The sequence below is a fragment of the Haliotis asinina genome, chromosome 3 (assembly GCF_037392515.1).
Source record: "Haliotis asinina isolate JCU_RB_2024 chromosome 3, JCU_Hal_asi_v2, whole genome shotgun sequence".
NCBI classification, from domain to species: domain Eukaryota; kingdom Metazoa; phylum Mollusca; class Gastropoda; order Lepetellida; family Haliotidae; genus Haliotis; species Haliotis asinina.
The window spans coordinates 45,710,744-45,733,698 of record NC_090282.1 but is presented as its reverse complement, the minus strand read 5'-3'; the positions used below and the strand labels follow the sequence as shown (position 1 = coordinate 45,733,698).

Below are 22,955 nucleotides of genomic sequence, written 5' to 3'. Positions count from 1 at the left end.
TTCCATTAGATACATCACCAACTACAACCACACATGTGAAGAAATGCTAGATACAAACTACCCTGTCCGTATAATCCCGGTTGAAGCACATCTGCAGGGCATGTGTGGTCTCTCTCATTAATATAAAGAAGACATGGTGATAAATATCTGCCAGCACAGTGTTCTGTTTTATACTGACAACTATTCATTTGTTCCTGCAATAGTGCTACATTAGTTGTTAAATTACTACTGAAGGATCAAGTGTTCAACAGCATGAGCATCATTCTGTGCAATTGGGATACAAACATTTTTCATCCTATTCAGCAATCCTGACTACCTGATCCTGTCAGTCGTCTCTTATGACAAGTATGTGTGATGAACATTAATTTTAACCTGGATCTTCAAGAGTGGGAGGTTACTGAAGTAGCATCAATGAAAGTTTATCTAGGTTTTGCTTGTCAAGAAAGAGTAAAGAAATTTTACAGTACAATTTGGTTGTTTCCCCAGAGTTACTCTCCCTTTTACCATACATGAGACATGTTATTTGTCGCGCATGCTATAAAATTTCAGTCAGGGAGTGACTGGACTTAACACTAAATAGTACTCCTGGCAAGAAATCAAAGGAAACCAGAATTTCAAACCCACAATCAAAAGTTTCTGCTTTGCCCCATGGCCGTAATTGTGTAGAGCAAATTACAGAGCTTTTAGATGTGCCACTGCAGTGTTTTAGGAAATCAGCACTGAGGTTATTATCACAAATTGTAATGTGCCAAATGGCAGGGACAGTGATCACATTGTCTTCTTATATATCTGAACATATAGGTTTGTTTATGCAGCAGCAGAAAGCTCAGAGTTGTCTAAGGTTATAAAGTTGCAGCAGTACTATTACACTGTCTCAATTAGTCTTTGTGATTGAGTAAATACAGTTTTGATGCATTAGTCCACTCATAAAACACATTTTTAGCAACAAGACAATCCTGATCTGTAGTAAATACTATGATATGTCAAACAATAAACCTTTTTCAGTTGCAAATAAAAGCCCAAAACAATAACATATAGTAACTGCCAGTGTAATGTGTACTACAGTGCCGAAACAGGGCCACGTAATAATAGCATACAAAGTGATTGTCAACAGAGGCACCATGAAGTGAAGAATCTTCGTTTTATGACCCGGTCCAACCACTGCCTAATATAACGTGTAAGGTGAAGGTGGCTCTGAAGGAGCATGTCATCTACCCAGCTGCTGTAGCTAGGATAATGCAACCTGTCAGATAAATCCAAGAATAAATAAACATTTCAACAAGAGTACATACCTTGCACAGAAATTAAAGTTCAAATGTAATTGTGACTTAAACATGTTGAACCCATGAAATTTCTCATGGAACATTTAGCCAAAATATAAAACAAAATGCCTTTATGTATAACAATGAGAAAGTGAAGGGGAAAGAAGATATCCTGCATTGGTGACTTATCAACAGACACTTGTATAACTTTATTATTCATAAAAGAATCTGTGGGTTATAATAAACATACAGCACATAATTCTAACTGTCGTAATAAGTTCAAGTGGTGTTCACTGCATAATACTGAAAATAGACTGCACACATATTTCAACAAACATTCGTCAGCAGTTAATATATAAAACCATGTTCATATGTACATATCACAGAAAGATAAAACTCGACTTGTAAAAATCAACCATCAGCCATGTTATAAGTGCTTGCTGTAACAATCCCTATAACCTCTACTTTCAGAGAAAATAGATTTCAGTCCTCAAAACAAAACATTCACAATGTCACTATCAATCTGACAGACACCTTGTGAAGAGTTTATTTTTAAACATAATGGTTTCATTCTCAAGAGGCACACAATAACATGAACTATGAAAATATATGGCAAAAGTTCCACATGCTGAGATTTACAAATGGTTTAGCGAACATGATCATTCCTCAAGGAACTTTGCAACACAGAGCAATGAGCTGGACGGTATACAAAAACTTCTTCAGGAGTAACACAACAGGAAATTAGAAATGGACTTTGTTCTTAAGGACGGAGATGTTCAGGACGGGTATTTGATATCAAGTAAGGATATGTTGTTTCTAAAACGTCGGAAACTATAGTGAAACCCTGTTGCCCGGACCATCTTGGAAATCCTGCCCTTCTCACATGTCCAACCATGATTCAGTCATCTGAATGTTAGGTGAGCACAACAATATTACTCAGACAGATGCAATTGGTGATAAAAAGGGTTTCACTCATAGTTTGTACAAACTTTGTATTCCTTCACAAATTGGAATATAATACATAAATCGCTTGCTCTTAGGGTTCTCAATCATGCAGCATTTGCAAACAATCTATTCAGTAGAATCACTGTGTGGTATGAGGCAGCAGATATATCTTGGTGTTAAAGTCCGACCATTACTTGGACATCACAGATGCTGCACTCCATGTATGACGTGCCATCTAAACCACACACAAATACACTGTAGTCTTTGTTTCTGACAAATCTACTGAACACGTTATGCTGTAAACGTTATATCACAGTTGGATAGCCAAGAGGGAGCAAGTACTACTATCCACCTTATCATACAGATTCAAATTCCTTCTGCCATGAAAGGAACTTCCCTTTGAGATGTTTAGCCGAGGGCTTGGTGCGTTCTAGTGCAGTCAGGACGTCCCTGGTCAGGATCTTGTCAATATGGACATGTAGTTCCTGGCCTGAAGCAATATACCAACCTGCCATAAGCCACACATCATAAGGAAAACAAAATGTGATTCTATATGTAATAATACTCAATGACATGGGGTAACTGTTCCAGCTCAGCTGCTCAAAGGGGCTTTGATTTTCTCTTGATATTGGATGTCAAACATAAAACTCACAATATATTATCAATCTCAACACCCTAACCTTGGGATCATACAACTCTTGCAGTCATTAGGTGCGCTGAGTTAATGTGACTTTCCCATCTTTGGAAATACCCAACTGAGTGTGCTGGGACACATAGTCCTTTATCCAAGGTTTACTGCATGCTGCTGTTCATGCAGCTTGGTGTTTGCACGTATTCATGTATACAACATACTTCTTACTTGTGTTTTTTTTCAGTAGTAAGGTATATCCAACATAGATTCTGGATCTGAATATTTTTCCCCATAATGGTAACTTTAAATGACATTTTCACTGAGAAAAGCGAAAAAAGAATGTCCTTGTACAAGGCCCCATAAGGTCTTACATCACCATACTGAATACATCCAAATTGACACTGACAAACTGAAAGAAGCCCTAAATATAATATAAGTCTCTTGCCACATGGTACAGTTGGTTCAGCTTGACCTCATCAAGTGATTACTAATGAATTGCATGACCTTGTCACACCTGGTTGGGTCTATTATTGTGAAGGGTTGATTGTCAACATGTCCAAACAGGTGAGACAAGGTCTCCCTTTGACATCTCAGGGTCGAGAAATCGTCAGCAATGTCCAAACTTTCTTTAACAATTAGCTACAGCTTGTTCAATGTTTTTTATTCAGGTTTTTTGGCAGCCGGCAGCCGGCAGCCGGCAGCCGGCAGCCGGCAGCCAGCAGCAGCAGCAGCAGTGAATCGGATTCTTAAAAGTCACATGCAATGTAAAATTCAACTTTGCAGATTCTGATACCTTTCGGTATGCACTTACCGAAACAATTCATCAAAAATGCCAATTCAACCTATAAAGTTGAAAAAAAAAAACGCGATGAAACAGCCCGCAAAATCGAAGTTCAAACGATTCACTAAATTCACTCAAGTACACAAAAAGAAGTTGTTATCCATAAAGAATCTTACTTTCTTGTAACTCGCCATACTTCTTAAATGCCCACCAAACAGATCATCTTTCTGTACACACAATATGCCCTCAGCTTATCAACAAATGAACCAGGCAATGGGAAGCCGTCGTTACACTTGAGTGCACATCCACCCGCTATGACTGGGTTCAGTCTCCCAAGGGCTTCATTTCAAGGGAAGTAAAGCCCAAGTACAAATATTGCACATTTGAATCACGACTGTATGCTTATAATTTTGTTTTTTTGTTTTTTTACAAGCAGCAATGTATATTATATGTCATGAATAAGTGATAATTGTGTTTTAATTATGTTTGATTTTTTGGTTGCATGTGACCTTTAAAGTAACTGACTTTAAGTTGTAAAATTAGTAAACCAAACTAGATAGCTTAAGACTGTAAAACAGTTCAATTAAACCATGAAATGATTGGGGTTTTTTCAGGAGAGTTATTTTCCAGGACAAGTTCTGTAATGAATCCATGTATGTAGTTTCAATAACAACATTCTCTGCTCCCCTATTTAATTTTAATGACTTTCAGTGACGTTAACTTGACCAGTCATTTGTACCATTTGACCTCCTGGGTCATGTGTGTGTAGAGTAGCTCAGGTCAAGCTGAACAAGCTGTACAATTCATTAAAAATAGGAATCGGTAAGAAAATATGTAATTTTCTGAATAAAATTGATATTCTATACTTATCCTGACTTAGGCTTAATTGCTTACTCTCCTCTTCCTGGCGAAGGTTGTGGAACACATGAAATCCCTTGAAGTTCTCTTCTAAAAGAAGTGGATGTAAAATCACACTCACCCAAGTATTACTTCCCTTTTCCCGCGCACATGGTCGGCTGATCGCCATGCTACTTCACTCTCTCCTGTAATCACCCGATACGAGAATGTGAGAATTCAGCATGTCTGTGAGGGGTGGCTGGGAGGGCTTTTGCCATGAGTCAGGATAAGTATAAAATACCAGTTTTATTCAGAAAATTACATATTTTTCCTTATCCTGACTCATGCTTAATTGCTTACAGAATCCAACAGAAACAGTGGTGGGTCAGGCCACGCTGGATTCTGCTGTCAGTTGTAAATTAAGTCCAATACTTTCCCCCTTTAACGGGAACTTGTAACGGTCTTATTCTTCTCGTATGCGTTGTAGATTTGGGGGGGAATCACATCCAGTCGAAAAGAAGGTTTTGTTGACTGATATGTGATGACACTAATAAAGCTAGTGTCCTGTTAGTTTCTGATACAACTAAATATCACGATATAACAATCGAAACTAGTTGCGACCTTTTTTCATGTATAATTATCTTCATAATGAATGCAAGGTCATAATCACTTATGCTAGTCTGTTCAAGATGTGTGCATAGACTTTCTACCAAAATAATCCTCAGAGCATCTGGCTTCCATAAGTCGCGTGCTAAATCGGGTGAGTTAAGTCAGCGTTATCGGGGAACTGTTAGTTGCTGAGCATCGACAAGTGGTCCAAACTGATGAATGCCAGTGACGTCCTCCGTGGCTACGTCTCGCAAATAATGGTTGGCGAATACTGTATTTGACTTCCAAAAACAGCCTTCCATAATAGTAGATAGTGAGCAATTACCATGTAGCACTAATGTAGAGGCTAGAGCTCTGACTTCATGTGGGTTAGAGGCTCGTGGAGGGTGCTTTATATACTCTAAGTATAACAGCTCTGATCAAGACTGAGATAGTGTTGCGGGATGCTTCCTTGGGAGTCTCAGTAGATATAGGGATAAAAAGGCGCTTGAACCGTTGTCTTCTAGACTTGGTCATCCTCGATATCTCCAGGGTATACGTTCCAATAAGTCTCCACTATACCCTGGACGCATCTACGGCTCTGCCACATAAATTTATTACCTCCCTTGACTGTCTTTTGATCCAGTCAGGTGTCTACGCTGGGAAGTTGAGCGAACCAATCACAACTCACTTTCATTTTTTGAATTATCTAACCGATTGTACTTGGCAACAGAAACCATGCAGAGGTTCTCTGGAAGAGGTAGAAGGCGTTCTTGCATATGTTGTTTTAAAGTTTCGGACCTGTCAATTTGTTTGTATGATTTCCCTAAAATCTTGGATGCACTGCGAGCAAACCTTCGCAGTTGCGACCGCTACCTTTCTTGACATTGGCAAGCTCGGTTATAACGGGGGCCTAGCTGATTGGCTACTGTGATAAGGCGGAGCCAGCAAAGGGAGGTAATAAATTTATCGAGCAGAGCTGTAGATGCGTCCAGGGTATAGTGGAGACTTATTGGAACGTATACCCTGGAGATATCGAGGATGAGACTTGGTATGCGCAATGTATATTTTCAATGCTCTCACAGGACATAATGATAAATCCTGTGTATCATGCGGTCCTAGGATTGAAGACAAAGCCACTATACGGCACTGTCTATCCGGTTGACCTGGCAATTGATTCTTTGTTATGAACTCCCATCTTAGACCTAAATGAGCTGTTTCCTGGTGACTTGTCGAAGCTTGTTCGAAAAAAGTCTAGAGCATGAATTTCTGATATTCTTGCCGCTGTAGCCAAGGCAAGTAAAAATAGCGTCTTTTGAGTCAACATTTCAATTGAAGTTCGATCAAGTGGTTCATATACATCACTTGTGAGATGTTGGAGTACAATATTTAGATCCAACATGGAGATCTAAATCTGTGTTGTTGATCTTCCAACTTGAACAAACATAATAAAGCAATGAGCTCTGATACTTTAGTCAGTTTGGTCCTTGTTCCCATGGTGATGACTGTGCTGTGAGCAGCTAAATATGTAGATAATGTAGAACCCTTCAGACCTTTAGACTGATGTAAATAGCATAAATAATCTGTTATTTGAGGATGAGTTGCCTTGTTCCTGGCGTATGTCTCAAACCGTTTCCACTTGTCGTCATAAAGTGTACGAGTGGATTTCCGTAGAGCTAAGGTTACTGCTTTTGCCGCTCTCGCTGAATACCCTCTGTGTTTCAAACAAGTGTTAATACGGTCCATACGTGAAGACGGAATATTGATGGTTGGCATTGTATTTGTTTTGTGTGGGGATGAATGAGAAGATAACTGTAGTGTTGGTTGTCCAGCTGTGTTGCAAACCAATCTCTCGTTGGCCAGTAAGGTGCAACCAAAATCAGTTGTAACCTGTTTGTCTGATTTTCTCGATGACTTTTGGTAACAGTACTGGAGGGGGAAATGCGTACCCGTTTAGTCCTTCCCATGGAATGCTGACAGTGTCTGTTGCCCAGGCTAGGGGGTCTGGTACTAGCGCCACAAAGGTTGTTGTCTGTTGAATATCATTGCAAACAGATCTATTTGCTGTGATCCGAAAGTTTGATTTGTTGAAACGCTTCCCGATGCAGCATCCATTCTGTTGGAGATGGAAATAGGGGACGAGATATGGCGTCTGCCATGACGTTGCAGGCTCCTGGTATGTGACATGCTTTTACTTGAAGATTCAGACTGTCAACTAGGTTGAACAGTTGAAATGTTAGGCAACAGTGATCTTGTTGATCCTTGTTTGTTTATGTAAAACGCTACTGTTGAGTTGTCCGTGTGGATCATTAATAACTTGTTTTTGAATGCTGCCGATCAGTGGTGGATGGCATGAATGACTGCCTTCATTTCCAACTGGTTGATGTGAAGATCTGGGTCCTCTTTGTTCCAGATTCCTGCTGCTACCTTGTTTCCCATATGAGCTCCCCATCCTTGTTAGGATGCATCTACATAAAGGTGGTTGTTGAATACTGGCTCTAACATATAGGTTCCTGGGCAGATATTCGATCAGCGAGTCCACCACATCAGAAAAGGCTTCACACTGTCTGGGAGAGGAATCTGTCCTCTGTTGTTGAGATGAAGATTCAAGAATCATTGTAAGGGACGCAACTGCAGTCTTCTTCTTTTTGGTCATTTCTTGTGCTGACGTGAGGAGGCCTAGTAGACACTGCCATTGTCGAAGTGTTAGTGGAGAGTGTAGAGACTGCACTATCATTTCTTGAATCTTGACCCACCGGTCCTCCGGAACTACAATCTGATTCAACGTAGTGATGAAACGAATCCCGAGGAATTTGATCTCCTGTTGAGGTTACAATTCCGACTTTAGGTGATTTACTAACCAACCCAGTTGTGTTAGTAGCCTGATCGTGAAGTCTAATAGTAGTCTGAGTTGACTTTTCCGTTGATGCGCTTGTATCTAGTCGTCCAGATAAAACGCACTGCGTAAGCCCTTCAGGTGTAGATAATTGATGATGGACTTGGTTATCCTTGTAAACAGCCATGGGGCCGAAGATATTCCAAATGGTAGGACTGTCCATTGACAATGCTGACCGATGAAAAGGAAGAGTAGATATTTTCTGGATTCTCAATGTATTTATATATGCAGGTAGGCTAGATAGTCTGCTGGTCTGATGAGGAGTCTTAACTGAGGAAGATGTACCATCTTGAAATGTTCTGGCTTCCAGAGAAACTTTTTGTTGAATTCCTTCATATTGTAAATGAGACGGAAAACTTGGACTTGCTAGTGTAACGTTGATTTGTTTGTTTAAGGACAGAAGTCAAAGTGTCGATGGATTATATCATCATAACTTCCCTTGAATCTTGAGTAACCAATCTTGCTACCCCTTCAATCCTTCCTTCCTTCGAATACCGTAGGTGCAGACCATGGGGCTTGATACAAGGGCTTTGTGAAGTACTCACTCCATGAGGTGGCAGACAAGAGCACTTGCCTACAAAGTAGATTAATTCCCAAAGTGGTAGAGGCTAAGTGCTCAGATATAAATTGCTGATCCTCCTCTGCATAACAAGTGCCAACAGGATCATCCTCTCGTCCTCGTTTACTGGGCTGCTAAACTTAGCGATGAGAGTCTCGTTGATGGCTCTAGATCGAACTAATCCAAAAAAGGTTCACCTTGTAGTAGTGTCCAGTTGCGCTTATCTTTTGTCTTCCACCCTTAAAATCTATTACGAGCAGGGTTGATGACTTTATAGCCTTTGTCGACGTCCGGCACTCTGATGAATGGCTCCATATTATGAAGAGGGAAATGCATTAAAAGGCTATTGTTGCTGTTGAAACTTGGTTGCGGTCTGTGTAGACAAAGTCTCATGTATCGTAGATACAGGAGGTATCGGCGGAAATGTTAACGTATCAATGTCATCATTTTTCATCATGTATGTGTTGAACTCGTTGGTAACCTTAGATGGGGAAGCCTGGTTTAAACTATCTGTGATCCATGACGAAATTTCCGAGTCCGAAAATAAGGCTTCCTCCTGTGACAATTCATGCTTAATTCAAAATACACAAAGACTGTGAGCAGAACATAAAGGTTTACAAGCCATGAAAATGTATGTGTGGGTCAACCGCCGACAGCCGTAATCTGCACTGAAAAGGTGCCTCCAGCTGCCCTCTTCAGGTGATAGGGGAGAGCGAAGTAGCATGGCAGTCAGCTGACCACGTGCGAGGGTAAAGTGAGGTAATACTTGGGTGAGTGTGATTTTACTTCCGCTTCTTTCAGAAGGGAACTTCAAAGGATTTTAGGTGTTCCACTACCTTCTCCAGGAAGAGGAGAGTAAGCAATTAAGCATGAGTGAGGATAAGGAAAAACTTTTAAACTGTAAGCACAATGATTCTTCCACCTCTCTACCCTTCCTTAGAATCTAAAGACAGCACCTTCTGTGTGGTTGTCGAGAGCTGCAAATATCTTCCTGACAGGCCTCATAGCTGCCTCTTTACACAGCAGCTTGATATCAGATCCGGAATAGCCTTCAGTCATCTGAAAACAATGGCAGATGTGCAACATTTCAAAACTGCAGGGGTACATTGTTATATTCCCAGTGAAAAAAACACACCAAACATTCAAGCCATTTCATAGAAAAAAAATCTGCTGGAGTCACTACATTTTGAACTGGGCCTAAATTTGCTAAATGCTCGTCGCCTTAACAATTCTTAAATAGCCAGGATGTTAAGAAATAGCTTTAGTTTGTAGGGCAAAGAACGTTATGAAAATCTAAGCTCTGAATCCAAATTACTACATGGAATGAAACCTCAAGGTTAAGAAATTCTTATGAAGATTAATACATCCATATGCTCAAAACAAAATAAAATTGATCTGCAGAAGTAGTGTACACACAAAAGGTGATTTTTCCAGGTTAACGAGATCGGATGTATATCCAGTCCCCTAAAACATATACATGTTATGACATGGTTAAAGTAGCAAGAAAAGCATGATGGTTGATGGCTCACGTTTGCTAATTGATCATAGTCTAGATCCGACATTATCTCCACTCCGGAACTATCCTTGGGTACAACTACAGGTGGGAGATGATGCTTGAACATGGCTCTCCTGGCTTCTGTTGTGGGTAGGTCCACTATGATCCGTTTCTCCAACCTCCGCAACATGGCATGGTCCAACTCCCTACACACAAGCATCATTGTCAGTTTTAAACCATAACAAATACACAAATGAAGTAAAGGAGTCAGGTCAAACACTGCACATAATGTCAGTTATAGTTTCATATAGTTGTTGTAATTGACGCAACCGCAGTCTTCTTCTTTTGGTAAGAGAGAAGTCCATGTCAGATTTGACTACTCACAAGTTTGGCACTGACAAACTAAGAATTGCAGTCAGAACAGAAGTTATCACCACATAGTACAGCAAATGGATGTGCCTTAAACATGTGGTGCAACCCTGCCTCAAGCAGCAGTGAATATATCCCATCATGATTTCCTACATCAACATATTAACATGCAAAAAACAATACTATATTTACACTGAAGAAATGAACCATGTCTAAATCACAGATTAGCTATAAATAAGAAAACCTCAACAATAATTATTTACCTCTAAGTACGTGTTACATTTGACCACACCTGAATTTAAACAAAGGTTCCTCACTGAAAAAAGAAACCTCTGGTGTTTCTGTGGTAGCACAATCTGGTATTCCAAATAGTATTCACCCTCATTTTTTCGTTTTTGATCTGATAAATCTGTGTCTTTTTCAAACCATACCACCAAGTAGTGATACATAGAAAAACTGGTATTGAATAACAGCTGAGAATAAAGATGATGTATGTACCATGGCAAGTTGGAGGCAGCCAGAAGAAAGACAAGATCATCTGTCTTAGCCAGTCCATCCATCTGCACAAGTAGCTCTGTCTTCATCCTTCTGCTGCCCTCATGCTCACTGAAACACAGCAGCCTCCTTTAGTTGTAGATGCTGCAACACTTCTGACTGGTAACAACAACTTGGGCTTCATGATCTACAATGTCAAGCTTTGTTTATTGGTGTTATATCTTGTACGTATGGAATGGCATTTCTTACAACAAGAGGGGAACATACACTCCGTAGTCTGTGGCCATTAATGACAGTACTCAGAGTGCTAGCAGAAATGGGAATGGCAGGAGAGCCCTTCCTTCTTCCTATCTCCTCACCTTCCACCGCCCTGTGATCCCCGCTGACTCATGAGGGACTCCAGTTCATCCAGAAATATTGTTGATGGAGCATGGAACCTGGCCAGCTCAAACAACACCTGCAACAGAGACCCAATACTCAAAAATATATATCTCACAAAGTAACATTTGGATTCATGGTCAAATAGAAGCATTGATTTCTGTACCAATAATAATACGGAAGCTTGAGTAAGTGAGCGAATTTAGTTTTACACTGCACCAAGTAATATTCCAGCTATATGGTGGCGGTCTGTAAATAATCAAGTCTGGACCAGCCGATCTCATGTTCGATAGCATGAACACTGTTCTACAAAATTGGGATACAATGACATGTGTCAACCAAGTCAGCAAGCCTGACCACCCGATCCCATTAGTCACCTCTTACAAGCATGGATTACTGAAGATCATTTCTAACCCGGATCTTCACAGGTAACAAAAGATTAAGATTACCACTAACCTTGACTAGCTTTTCAGAGTCTCCTCTCCACTTGCTGACTATGCTGGAGGCAGATATATTGAAGAAGGTTGTGTTGCATTCTGTAGCCACAGCCTTGGCCAGCAGTGTCTTGCCTGTTCCTGCACAACACATAATACCTGTATTATCCACAGTCACAATACACAAACTGTGTACAGACTTCATAGGTCTTGCAACAACAGACAATACACAAGTAGTCAACATTCCAAGACAAAATGGTTTAATATTTACTCAAATACTTTTTGTATTGAATTGTATCTCTTCATGAAATCAATTCATTATTCATGATCACCAGAATCGAATATTCATGAATTTTCAAAGTGGACTGCTTTATTTCAATTTGGGTGTATGAAAAGATATGCAAAGTGGTATGGATCCAAGCCAAGCAGGATACTATTTGCCACCATTATTTATTACTTGTGCGTTGAATCTAAAAATATAATCACTACAACTCAAGTAAAACGTATAAACGTAATACATTTTACTAGAGCCTACAAACTAAGATAGTGTGTCATCCAGCAGGGTTAAAGTGTACCTGGAGGCCCATACAGCAGTAGTCCCTTCCATGGAGACAGAATTCCTCTAAATAACTGGGGATACTAAAAGATGAAGAAGATGGTAATAGACTACAGCCACATAACACAGATCCATACTAAAAATGTATTGGTTCTAAACTACTCAAACAACCATCATGCTATTAACATTTTGTCACTTTCTTTTTGCTAAACACATAACTGCATTCATGTACAGGAAAATACACTGTACAACACGCCTCTCCTAAATGACTTTGGCTTAGGGACCACTCATGATTTATGGCTGTGGGTGGGGGATGTACTTCGATGATGAATTTTATGGACAAGCATTTAAATGCAAGTGACTGCCATCCCCTCCACCTCTCCCTCACTAAAACAATTCCAAAGTTTATGTACAAAGTAAGTGACTCCAATACCCTCCACCTCTCCCTCACTAAAACAATTACAAAGTTTATGTACAAAGTAAGTGACTCGATACCCTCCACCTCTCCCTCACTAAAACAATTCCAAAGTTTATGTACAAAGTAAGCGACTCCCCATGAATGTCATGTACAAAATCGATGACCCCTGCTCCCCACACCCATATTTCTAAGACCTTATTTGTTTGATAATTTTATGTACACAATTGCTGACCCCACCTCTCGTAAAATTGATGACACCTCCTCCCCAAAAACTAAATGGGTGACCCCATAAAAATCAACATCACAACCCCCTCCCACTTCCTATATTTCTTAAGAATATTTGTTCAATAATTTAAGTACATAATTGCTGACCCCTCTAGTAAAATTGATGACCCCTTCCCCCGACCATAGAATTAAATGGGTGACCCCACATAAAATCAACAAACGGTTCCTTAGAAAAAATCATGCCTTTACTTTGGAGACCACACAGCACTTAAACTCACAATAGTACAATGGTAACAATGGTTGCTAATGTAAATGTGGAACATAACATACTGTCTATAGACGTTTCTTACCCTTATGGGATAAACAACAGCTTCTTTAACAAGTCGTTTTGCCTCATCGAGACCTATAATGTCATCCCATTTAACATTGGGATTCTGCAGGTATATGTCCTGCAAAGAGATCAAAGAAAGTCTGTAAAAGTATGGCAAACATTTATATTGATAAATGTATATGTGAATATATACTACAAACAAAAAGTATGGGAACAGTCTTAAATTTGATAGTCAAGTGGTGAGGTCATTTATACTCTAAAGTAAATGCAACTTTTTGTGTGCTTAAACTTTTTCTGAGCAAGTTAAACAACATGTTGGAACATGCAGGTAGGTAACTGATTCAATATTTGTTGAGTTGGATTGAAATGAAATATGAAAAACGGCAGAAAACAAAGGGTGCTGAAACACACCAGGACCGTGTTTGATTCAAAGATAACAGCCGAGTGCATGTGGAAGGCAGACGTGTGAAAACTGAGCACTAGCAGTTGTGAATCAGTTCGCTCGGGTTTAGAGCACAGCATATCAGTTCAGTTTTCTTGTACTTTCAGAACCAGGCCTGTCCTGTACTGTAAAGTAGCCTGAAACCTGTCTCGAAGTCTGTGAATGACAGAGGGAGGCTCCTGAAGATGCCAAGCAACATTCTTTATGGATTTACCATCCTGTAACCATGCAATGGTCCTGCTTCTGTCATGGGCATTTAACGGTTTGCACTGTAGTATGGTGAAGAAGTTGTGAGGCTTCAATTCTGTAGCTTCTTTGAAAGGGACCATTGGACAAGCTGTATGGGAAGTCTGTTGTCCACATGCACTGTGCTGGAGACGACTTACCCTGCTTATAACCTGTGCTAGTTCTCTCATCTCACTGCTGTAACCTACATAGCCTCCCAGAGGCTTCAACAGCCTGTCCTGGAAACAAACATACGATTACAAACAATATCAATGTACCATTGGTCAGATTATGATAAATGCAGAAATGCTATTCAAACTAAATGTAAGCAGCCATCACAAAGTATTTACATATTCATGTGAATTCTCCTCTCACATGTGGCAAACAAACCACTCTGCAACAAGAGGGAAGGGGTCAAGCCTGTTATATGTTTGGTTTTGATATTGACACATTAACAAAAGACTCTTCGTATACCATGTACCTTAAGTGACTTTTTACAGTATTTGAGCATGAGCCTTCATCAGAGTCACTGAATGCATTATCACATTGTCACCCAACAACATTGTCACCCAATAACATTGTCACCCAATAACAATGAATACAAAGTAAATATCCTTTAAGCCTCTTGTTGCACTTACGTTTGAATCAATCCCCTCTTCAACATTGAGCTTTGTGGCATCATTTATCATAGACCGAATATCAATGATTTGTCCTCCCTGAATAAAAGAACAATGATACACTGGAATAAAAATGAATACAACAAAATTTCAACTACATGAAACAGGCTGTAAATAACCAAGTCTGGTCCAGACAATCCAGAGATGGATATTTGGCATAATAATCCATGTCATTTATGTACAAAGCCAAATAATCTACCATATCACTGTTCCTGATAACTGTCTGCAACTGATCAAATATGGACCAGACAATCCAATGATCAATATTATGCACATCAAACTACACAATAGGAAAATCAGTCAAGGAACCAACTTAAATTTTGTATCAAACTAGAGTCATTGTCCTCTTGGAAAATAAAGTCCTTTCTAGGAAAATGCCTGGTAAAACAGGCCACAAGTTGGAATCAACGATGTTGATGTAGGTGTATTAATGTTACCATACACAGCCACAAGCGTTCCTACACCATAAAATGTTGGTGGGTACACACATTGAGGCCAATACTTTTTATGCACTTTTCTCCACAAATAAAGTCTTTTATTTTCACCAATTGCCATCTGTGATTCATCTGGGAAGATAACAGTACACCAATAGCTGTGGATGTGAAATCAAAGTAAACAAGCAGACAACACTTCCATAAGATCGCATGACCAAGTTTGTATCAAGGGGAGGTAAACTCACATTAACAGGCACCCCAAAGATTACCAGTATGCTACGGAACTTGGAATTGACCAAATATAACTGACATAAGTCTGTATATCAATATACAATATACAGACATAGAAATAGAATGTGACATAACTTTCCTACATTTCCAACATTAGAACTGCTCTGTAATCTTTAATAAGCTTATAAAGGTGAGGTAAGAATTCAAATTAACTTTTCTGAACTCGAACTCAAGTGTTCTGTAAAGCCCACCACAATAACATTTGTTACTCTCAAGAAGATAGCATCGCTAAGTTTTCACACAGAAGCATCATTGTTCTCCAAGGAACAAAGTCAACTCACCTTCCCTCTCTGAAATGCCTTATGTGGACTCTCAACTGGTGTATTGTCATGGTTATTCATGCCTGTCACTGTGAGTCCTTGTAAGGCCAAGCCCGCAGTGTCTCCTTTAGCACATGCTCCGTTAGTGTATGGGTGGCCATTTTGTGCTGTTGCAGCTGATGGTGGTTTCTGTGTACCAGACACAGTCCTCCTGGTCTTAGCTGACTGAGGACGGATAGAACCTGATGCTTGGGGAGGGCTGGGCTGACGCTGTCCCTGAGGGATCTTTGGTAAAGATGGGGTTGTGGATTTCACACTGAAACATACAACTCTGAAGTTGTAACATGTTTGATAATCTGATTATAACAGATAATACTTCAGCACTTAGCATTTAGTTGGCTGAAATCTACATGGCCTCCTGCCAAATTCCCTTGTTAAATATATCTTGAAAACAAAGTTCATACATTGGGACTAACACCTACTGATTGGTACCGAAAAATACGTTTGGCACATAAAATAACTTGAACTTGATAAGTCATAGTAGCATAGAAGCAGCTATCTGTCTCAGATATGTTACATTCAAGATTCAAGAAAACACTCAGATGTTCTGGTTGAATAATGGTATGATCATTACCTGTTTGCACGATTAAGCTTTCCTCTTCTTTCTCCAGCTAGATGGAAGAAAAGTGCACACTTCAATGTCAACAGGACAGATAAAGCAAACACACAAAGGAACACAGAAAGGAAACACTTCAGTGTTGGTCTAGTTTTCAGTGAACCAGTTGATCTCTATATTCAATGATAGAAACCATAACCATGTCAAATAGTTCTCCCTGAGTGTAGTATGTAACAGTTTAAACACAACATGTGTACAAGGTCTATTGAACACCATATCAGTTAGCATGATACATTGTAGCAATAACAGGCATTCTGCTGCAGAAATACCATACAACCAGCTAGTGCCTCATCAAACTGCGTCATTACATATGGTTAAAGTTATTAAGATGTATTTCACTGTGTAGCACCCAGACCTATCTTGTATCCATGGAAAACTTTCCGCATGGTAACATACAAATCAGGGTTGCAGTATCAGCATGGATATATATTCATGCAAGCAAGGGAATGAAATGTAAGTATGCAATATTTCAACCATGCCATGTTGGCCTGTTAAACATGGGTTGAAAACAAGTCTGCACCATGTCAACCAATGACTGAAAGTACTGGCAATGACCCACAATATTAAGGTACATTGCCATTCTTTATTTGAGTCATTACTGTACACACACAACCTAACCACCTGCTAACATAGTTTTAGAAGGCTGCTATGACAAGAGTACTGACAAGCATGAGGTACTTAGGCCCTGTTTCGACTCTAGATCCTCATCAGTCATATTACCATGGGTTGTTGCTTAATACTGCACTCAGCAGTATTTCAGCTATATGGAGGTGGCCTGTAAATAATCAATTCTGGACCAGGCAATCCAGTGATCACCTGCGTGAGCATCGATCTACCGAACTGGGATACAGTCGAACAAGTCAAAGAGAGTTACCATCTGATCTCGTTAGTCACCTGAGGCTCTCATGACAAAGTCATCTGAGGCTCTTATGAAATTCAATTCTAACTCAGATCTTCACGGATCGATGCCTATGGGGATCCTATCTAATTTTATGTGTATATCTGTTTCTTTTTGCTGCAAGGGCAAGTCGTGAAGATCAACACTACACACTGTGAAAGAAGTCTTCATTACAGATATTTTCGGAACGTTTCATGATTAAAGTGCTGACTGCTCAAGTGTCAAGTGCACTAAAACATGCAAAAGCCAACCTTTGTGATTGCATTGATGATGGGATATTGCATATAATACAAAAATATTTTGTAGGAATGATTTAACCACACCTGCGTGATGTGTTAGACTAGGGAGATATACACGGCATGAAGGAAGTAATTACAATATCTCATCTTGTATAAGCTAATTAACAATGTTAACTATGACAACCTTTGTGTTTAATGACAAAGTATGCATTAAGCATTTTCCCTCAATCATGCCACCTTGATCACATGCCACCTCCATCACCAAGCATATTTATCGTGTCTCCTCTATCGTCGTGCATATTTCACCTATCACCTCCATCACCAAGCATATTTATCGTGTCTCCTCTATCGTCGTGCATATTTCACCTATCACCTCCATCACCTAATACATTTCAGGTGTGACCGTCAACATCTGGAGTATTTAAGGTGTCACTTTCACCTGGTGTATTTCAGGTATCAACTTCATCATCTAGCATATTTCATATGTTACTTTCATCATCTGATCTATTTCAGGTGTCACCTTCATCATCAGGTGTATTTTAGGTTTCACCTTCATCAATTGGCATATTCCAGGTGTCACCTTCATCATCTAGAATATCTTGTATGTTACCTTTCATCATTTGATGCATTTCAGGTGTCACCTTCATCATCTAGTGTATTTCAGGAGTCTTCTCCATCATATGATGTATTTCATGTGTCACCAACATCTGGTGCATTTCAGGTGTCACCTTCATCATCCAGTGTATTTCAGGTGTCACCTACATCATCCAGTGTATTTCAGGTGTCTGGTGTATTTCATGTGTCACCTTCATCTGGTGTATTTCATGTGTCACCATCATCTGGTGCATTTCAGGCGTCACCATCATCTGGTGTATTTCATGTGTCACCTTCATCATCTTAAGTATTCCAGGTGTCACCTTCATCATTCAGTATATGTCAGGTGTCACCATCATCTGGTGTTTTTCTGGTGTCACCATCATCTGGTGTATTTCATGTGTCACCTTCATTATCTTATGTATTGTAGGTGTCTCTTTCATCATCTTGTGTATTTCAGGTGTCACCTTCATCATCTGGAATATTTCATGTGTCATCGTCATCACCTGGAGTATTCCAGGTGTCACCTTCATTATCTGGTATATTTTAAGGGTCACCTTCATCATCTGGTGCATCTCATGTGTCCTCTTCATCATCCGGTGTATTTCAGGTATCACCTTCACCATCTGGTGTATGTCAGGTGTCACCTTCATCACCTGGTGTATTTCATGTGCAACCTTCATCATCTACATTATTTCAGGCACAACCTCCATCATCTAGTATCTTTCACATCATCACAGTTGTGACGCTTATTTTTCTTTGTTTCCTTCATGTATCATATGTGTTATGAACAATCAACAAACACAACAAAATTACATGCTCAATGACTTAGGCATCAACTTTGTTAGCTATTTTTCACACCAAACTTTAACATGCTAGCTCCTTCACAAATCTTCCTGTACTGTATTAATACCATATCAATTCATGCAAGATTCTGTCAACACTGAACAAGCTGATTATATCATGTTCTATGTGAAGCGAATCACAACAACCATGCTTGGTGAAATATACAAGAAGCAATGTGCAACTGACAACTCTACCTGGGTAGCCTGTGAGGAAGGAAGAAACAAACAAAGTGAGAACATGGGAAGACAAGCATGCAAATAATGATGTTGGGTCAACTATGACCATGTAGCCAACACTCACTGTAGTTCACCTCACAACACTGTATGGCTGGCTACTGGAGCACTTTATACTGATGATGCTTACAACTTTCTGACAATGTGTTTACTTTTTAACAGACTCACTCTGTACAGTGGTTCTAACACATGAAGAAGAAAGCACAAAAACATCTGCCTCATAATTAACTTAAATACATGGACAGCAAGTGTTATTCAGTGTGTGTAGTAACATGTACTTATTGAACAATATGTCAAGAAGGAGATACAATATGAAAGAATGACTTTCTCTGCTAACTTCAATACCTCCCTTTGTGTTGACCACACAGTTAGTTACAACTTGTAGAGAAAAAAAATGATTCTTAAAACACATTTACATAATGACAAGCTTAAGGATACCCCTAAAACCTTGCTATATTAACAGAAAAAGTATGCAATTCAACTATGTCTACTAACCCACACGTTAGTTTGACATAACCACACACTGCAAGGTTCTACACCTTTAACAAACAGTAAGATACGTATAGATTTCTTATAACCTAAATCTTTTCAGTCAACATTCTGAATAATTTAACTCATTTTCTGTGTCCCTACAAGATTACATACACAACATAACCACGTAACCAGCATGGAAACTGTTCTAGCTTCCTATGTCAGTGAGTGTGGACAAGGTCTGACTGACTGCTACCAACATCCATCCCTGAAGGATGATCATTAAGTTCACTTACTGCCAGTATCCACATGATGTAACTGTATGGTGAGCAGTTCAAAGTGTACATGATGTAAGACAGTCAGTTAATGCAAATCTCCACCATAATCATTTTGGAACTTACCACTTTGGGTGAGCTTCTTTGTCACCTTCGGATATCTGGCAAACTTGACAAAGTAGTAGGACTCATACTCCATGAGTATAGTCTCCAGATCAATATTGTCACACACTTCATATCGGCTCAGATCAATGTTTGTTTCCTTCCCTAGTGACTGGGCAGACTCCAAGTATCTGTAAATCAATACTGGGGAATCCATATCAATAACACCCACCATCAAAGAAATCATTCCAAGCTATCTAGTTGATACTGCCGTGTAATATTATGAATCAATACCACTACACCATCGGCAGACATATCCCTTGATACAGTTTGCCTTCTTAACTGCAGTGAAAAATGGGAACATTTTTTATAATCCAGGGATTGACCTTTACCTTCCAATAAACATCTTCTATATTAAGATATTGGAAAAAAGAACCATGCATCTACACATTTCACATTTCAACAGCCTTCCTTATGTTAAAGGTCACATGCAACCAAAAAATCAAACATAATTAAAACACAGTAATCACTTGTTCATGATATATAAAATGCACTGGTGATTATCAAAAGACAAATAAACAAAATTATAAGCATATAATCACAAATCAAAAGTGCAATATTTTGTACACTGGTTTATCTCCCTCGAAATGAAGCAGCCGCGAAACCAAACCCAGTCAGAGCTGGTGGGTGTGCACTCGTGTACAATGATGCTTGTCATTGGCCACTGGTTCATTTGCCGATACATTTAGTCAGCTCTTTGTTTATGACATACAAACCTGACAGGTGTTAATTTCAAATTTTATGTGGTCAGTGATTGAGTCAGTGAGTGAGTTTAGTTTTAGGTCAGTGATTGAAGTTGTGCATTGCATGTTGTGATTAGCAGACAGGCAGACAGGCAGACAGGCAGACAGGCAGACAGACATATAGGTGGCATTTTTGGCATTTTTGATGATTTGTGTTGGTAAGTGCATACTGACAGGTATCAGAATCTGCAAAGTTGCTTATTACGCTGCATGCGACCTTTAATGGAAGACAGGAAACAATACAGCATCCCATTCAGTATGATTAAGGTCTTCAATCACGGTGGCATTTATACAAGATATCTTACCCTTCTTCAGACAGGTAATGCAGGACAAGGATGAGCAGATTCTTCTTCCTTGTATCAGTCTTTACTTCATCCTACAAATGAAAATCATCAGTACTTAGACTCTCTAAGTCTGATTAATTGCTCTAATATATAGAGCAACCACGTCATCTGCATCACTGGGATAATTAGTTCCTACAATGATACAGTCAATACCCTTAACCTAATCAGTGTATAAAATAAGCACTGAATATGAGAACATGTGTTATACACTACCAACAAATACAATCAAAACATGTAAAAGAATGTACAAATGCTTAACTTGTTTAACTCATGATTAATTCCCTAACCTTTAAATATTTTGAGTTTCCGATATTCAAGAATGTTTGAAACTGTCTGGCCTACACAATATCCTGATTTAAACAAAATCAAAATCATGTGGTTTTTGAAACAGACCATCCCTGTTCAAGATCAGGCAGGCATGTATACCCATAAAAAGGGACTGTCTTGTGCACAATTCGTCCTCTACTCATAGACTATCATACTCTAAGCAAGAGGGGGCTATTTTCAAATTTGAAAGCATAGACCATCCCAATCCATGGTCAGGCGAATGAGTGACCCCCGTCTCAGGCAGTCACATGTACCCATAACAAGGGACCATCTTGCATACATGTTACATCATCTGCTGATAGACTATACATGACGTACATGTTAATTCAGTGTAGCATAAATAAATTTCATTAATTTAATTTTGATACAATCCAAGTCCACTTTTGCACATTTGTGAGGAATCATCTTATCTACCATCGTATAATGTCTGTTTAATTTTCAGTACACACTAGAGCAGTATACAGTAGAGTAGAGGACATAACATGCATACAAGATAGTCTCCCATTATGCGTACAAGTGACTGTCTGATAGAGGGTCACTCATTCGCACAACTACCAGATCACAGAGAAATTCTGTCTGTGTCTAAAAGTATTATCTATGTAAAATATTAAACAAAATTTGCTACAGTCATTGACAGATGTTCAAATTATTGGATGGATTGAATGAAAACATAAGAAGAGGAAATTAAATAGCCAAATACTGACAAATATATGCAAAGTTTCGACAAAATTTGACAATATTCGACAGCGAATTTCATCAACGTGCATATTTTTGAGAACCTTACATTTGGTATTTTGTGAAAGTTGATTCATCACGGATTCAAAACATATGTAACAATATATGGTAAGAGGCAAATAATGGGATTGGGTGGTCAGGTTCGTTGACTTGATTGACACAGACCGATACTCATGATGGTGATCAATGGATTGTCTGATCCAGACTTGATTATTTACAGAGGTTTCCATATAGCTGGAATATTGATGAGTGCTGCATAAAACTAAACTCATTTACTCACAACTTTAATCCAGAACGTGAAACTGACAGAGATCAGTATTCCTTTTGAATTTGATCTGATATATCAAATAGATTTCAAAAGACGCAGCTGTTAAAAAACTGGGCAACAAATTACAATGCTGATATTAACATCTTCTTAAAAATGTAATAGTGTAAACAATACTAATGCATAGTTACTGCAATGTTTTACATCATGTTTACATCGCTAAAATCTGGTCTTTATATCAGATGGCGTCACCTTTTTTTAGAAAATATTGGATGTACATCAGAACGGTTAACTAAACTATATTCTGAGTAATGTCACGTTTAAATATAACATAAATAACATTGATTTTATTTGTGCATTTACGTTATCAGTTTTCGTGATTTTTCTTAAAAGCCAATGTAATTAGATAACACTGAGTGCAGGGGGAACATCAGACACTCACTGCTTCTCTAGCTTGATTTGCAGTCCGAATGGCTTGATAACTCAGCTCTGACATATCGCATTCCGGCAAACTATCATAAATGTGTTGCAGATGATTCCGGCGAGTTCTCGTCGCGAAGCTATACAAACATGGCGGCCAGCGAGATTTCGCGAGTACGTTTTCGCGAGATTTGTGCT

General features: G+C 39.2%; 1 protein-coding gene across 1 annotated transcript; it reads right to left on the bottom strand.

The window, feature by feature from the left end:
- Positions 1–1,456: 1,456 nt before the first annotated feature.
- LOC137278114 (katanin p60 ATPase-containing subunit A-like 2) lies at positions 1,457–22,897 on the bottom strand. Its single transcript, XM_067810238.1, has 15 exons — positions 22,780–22,897; positions 20,972–21,042; positions 19,888–20,054; positions 16,164–16,200; positions 15,551–15,845; positions 14,506–14,583; positions 14,029–14,106; positions 13,220–13,318; positions 12,246–12,309; positions 11,693–11,811; positions 11,218–11,315; positions 10,862–10,969; positions 10,029–10,200; positions 9,456–9,558; positions 1,457–2,697 (listed from the first exon to the last, which is right to left on the bottom strand). The coding sequence occupies exons 1-15, from the start codon at positions 22,831–22,833 to the stop codon at positions 2,564–2,566; spliced, it is 1,677 nt and encodes a 558-aa protein (XP_067666339.1). The 5' UTR covers positions 22,834–22,897; the 3' UTR covers positions 1,457–2,563.
- Positions 22,898–22,955: the final 58 nt, after the last annotated feature.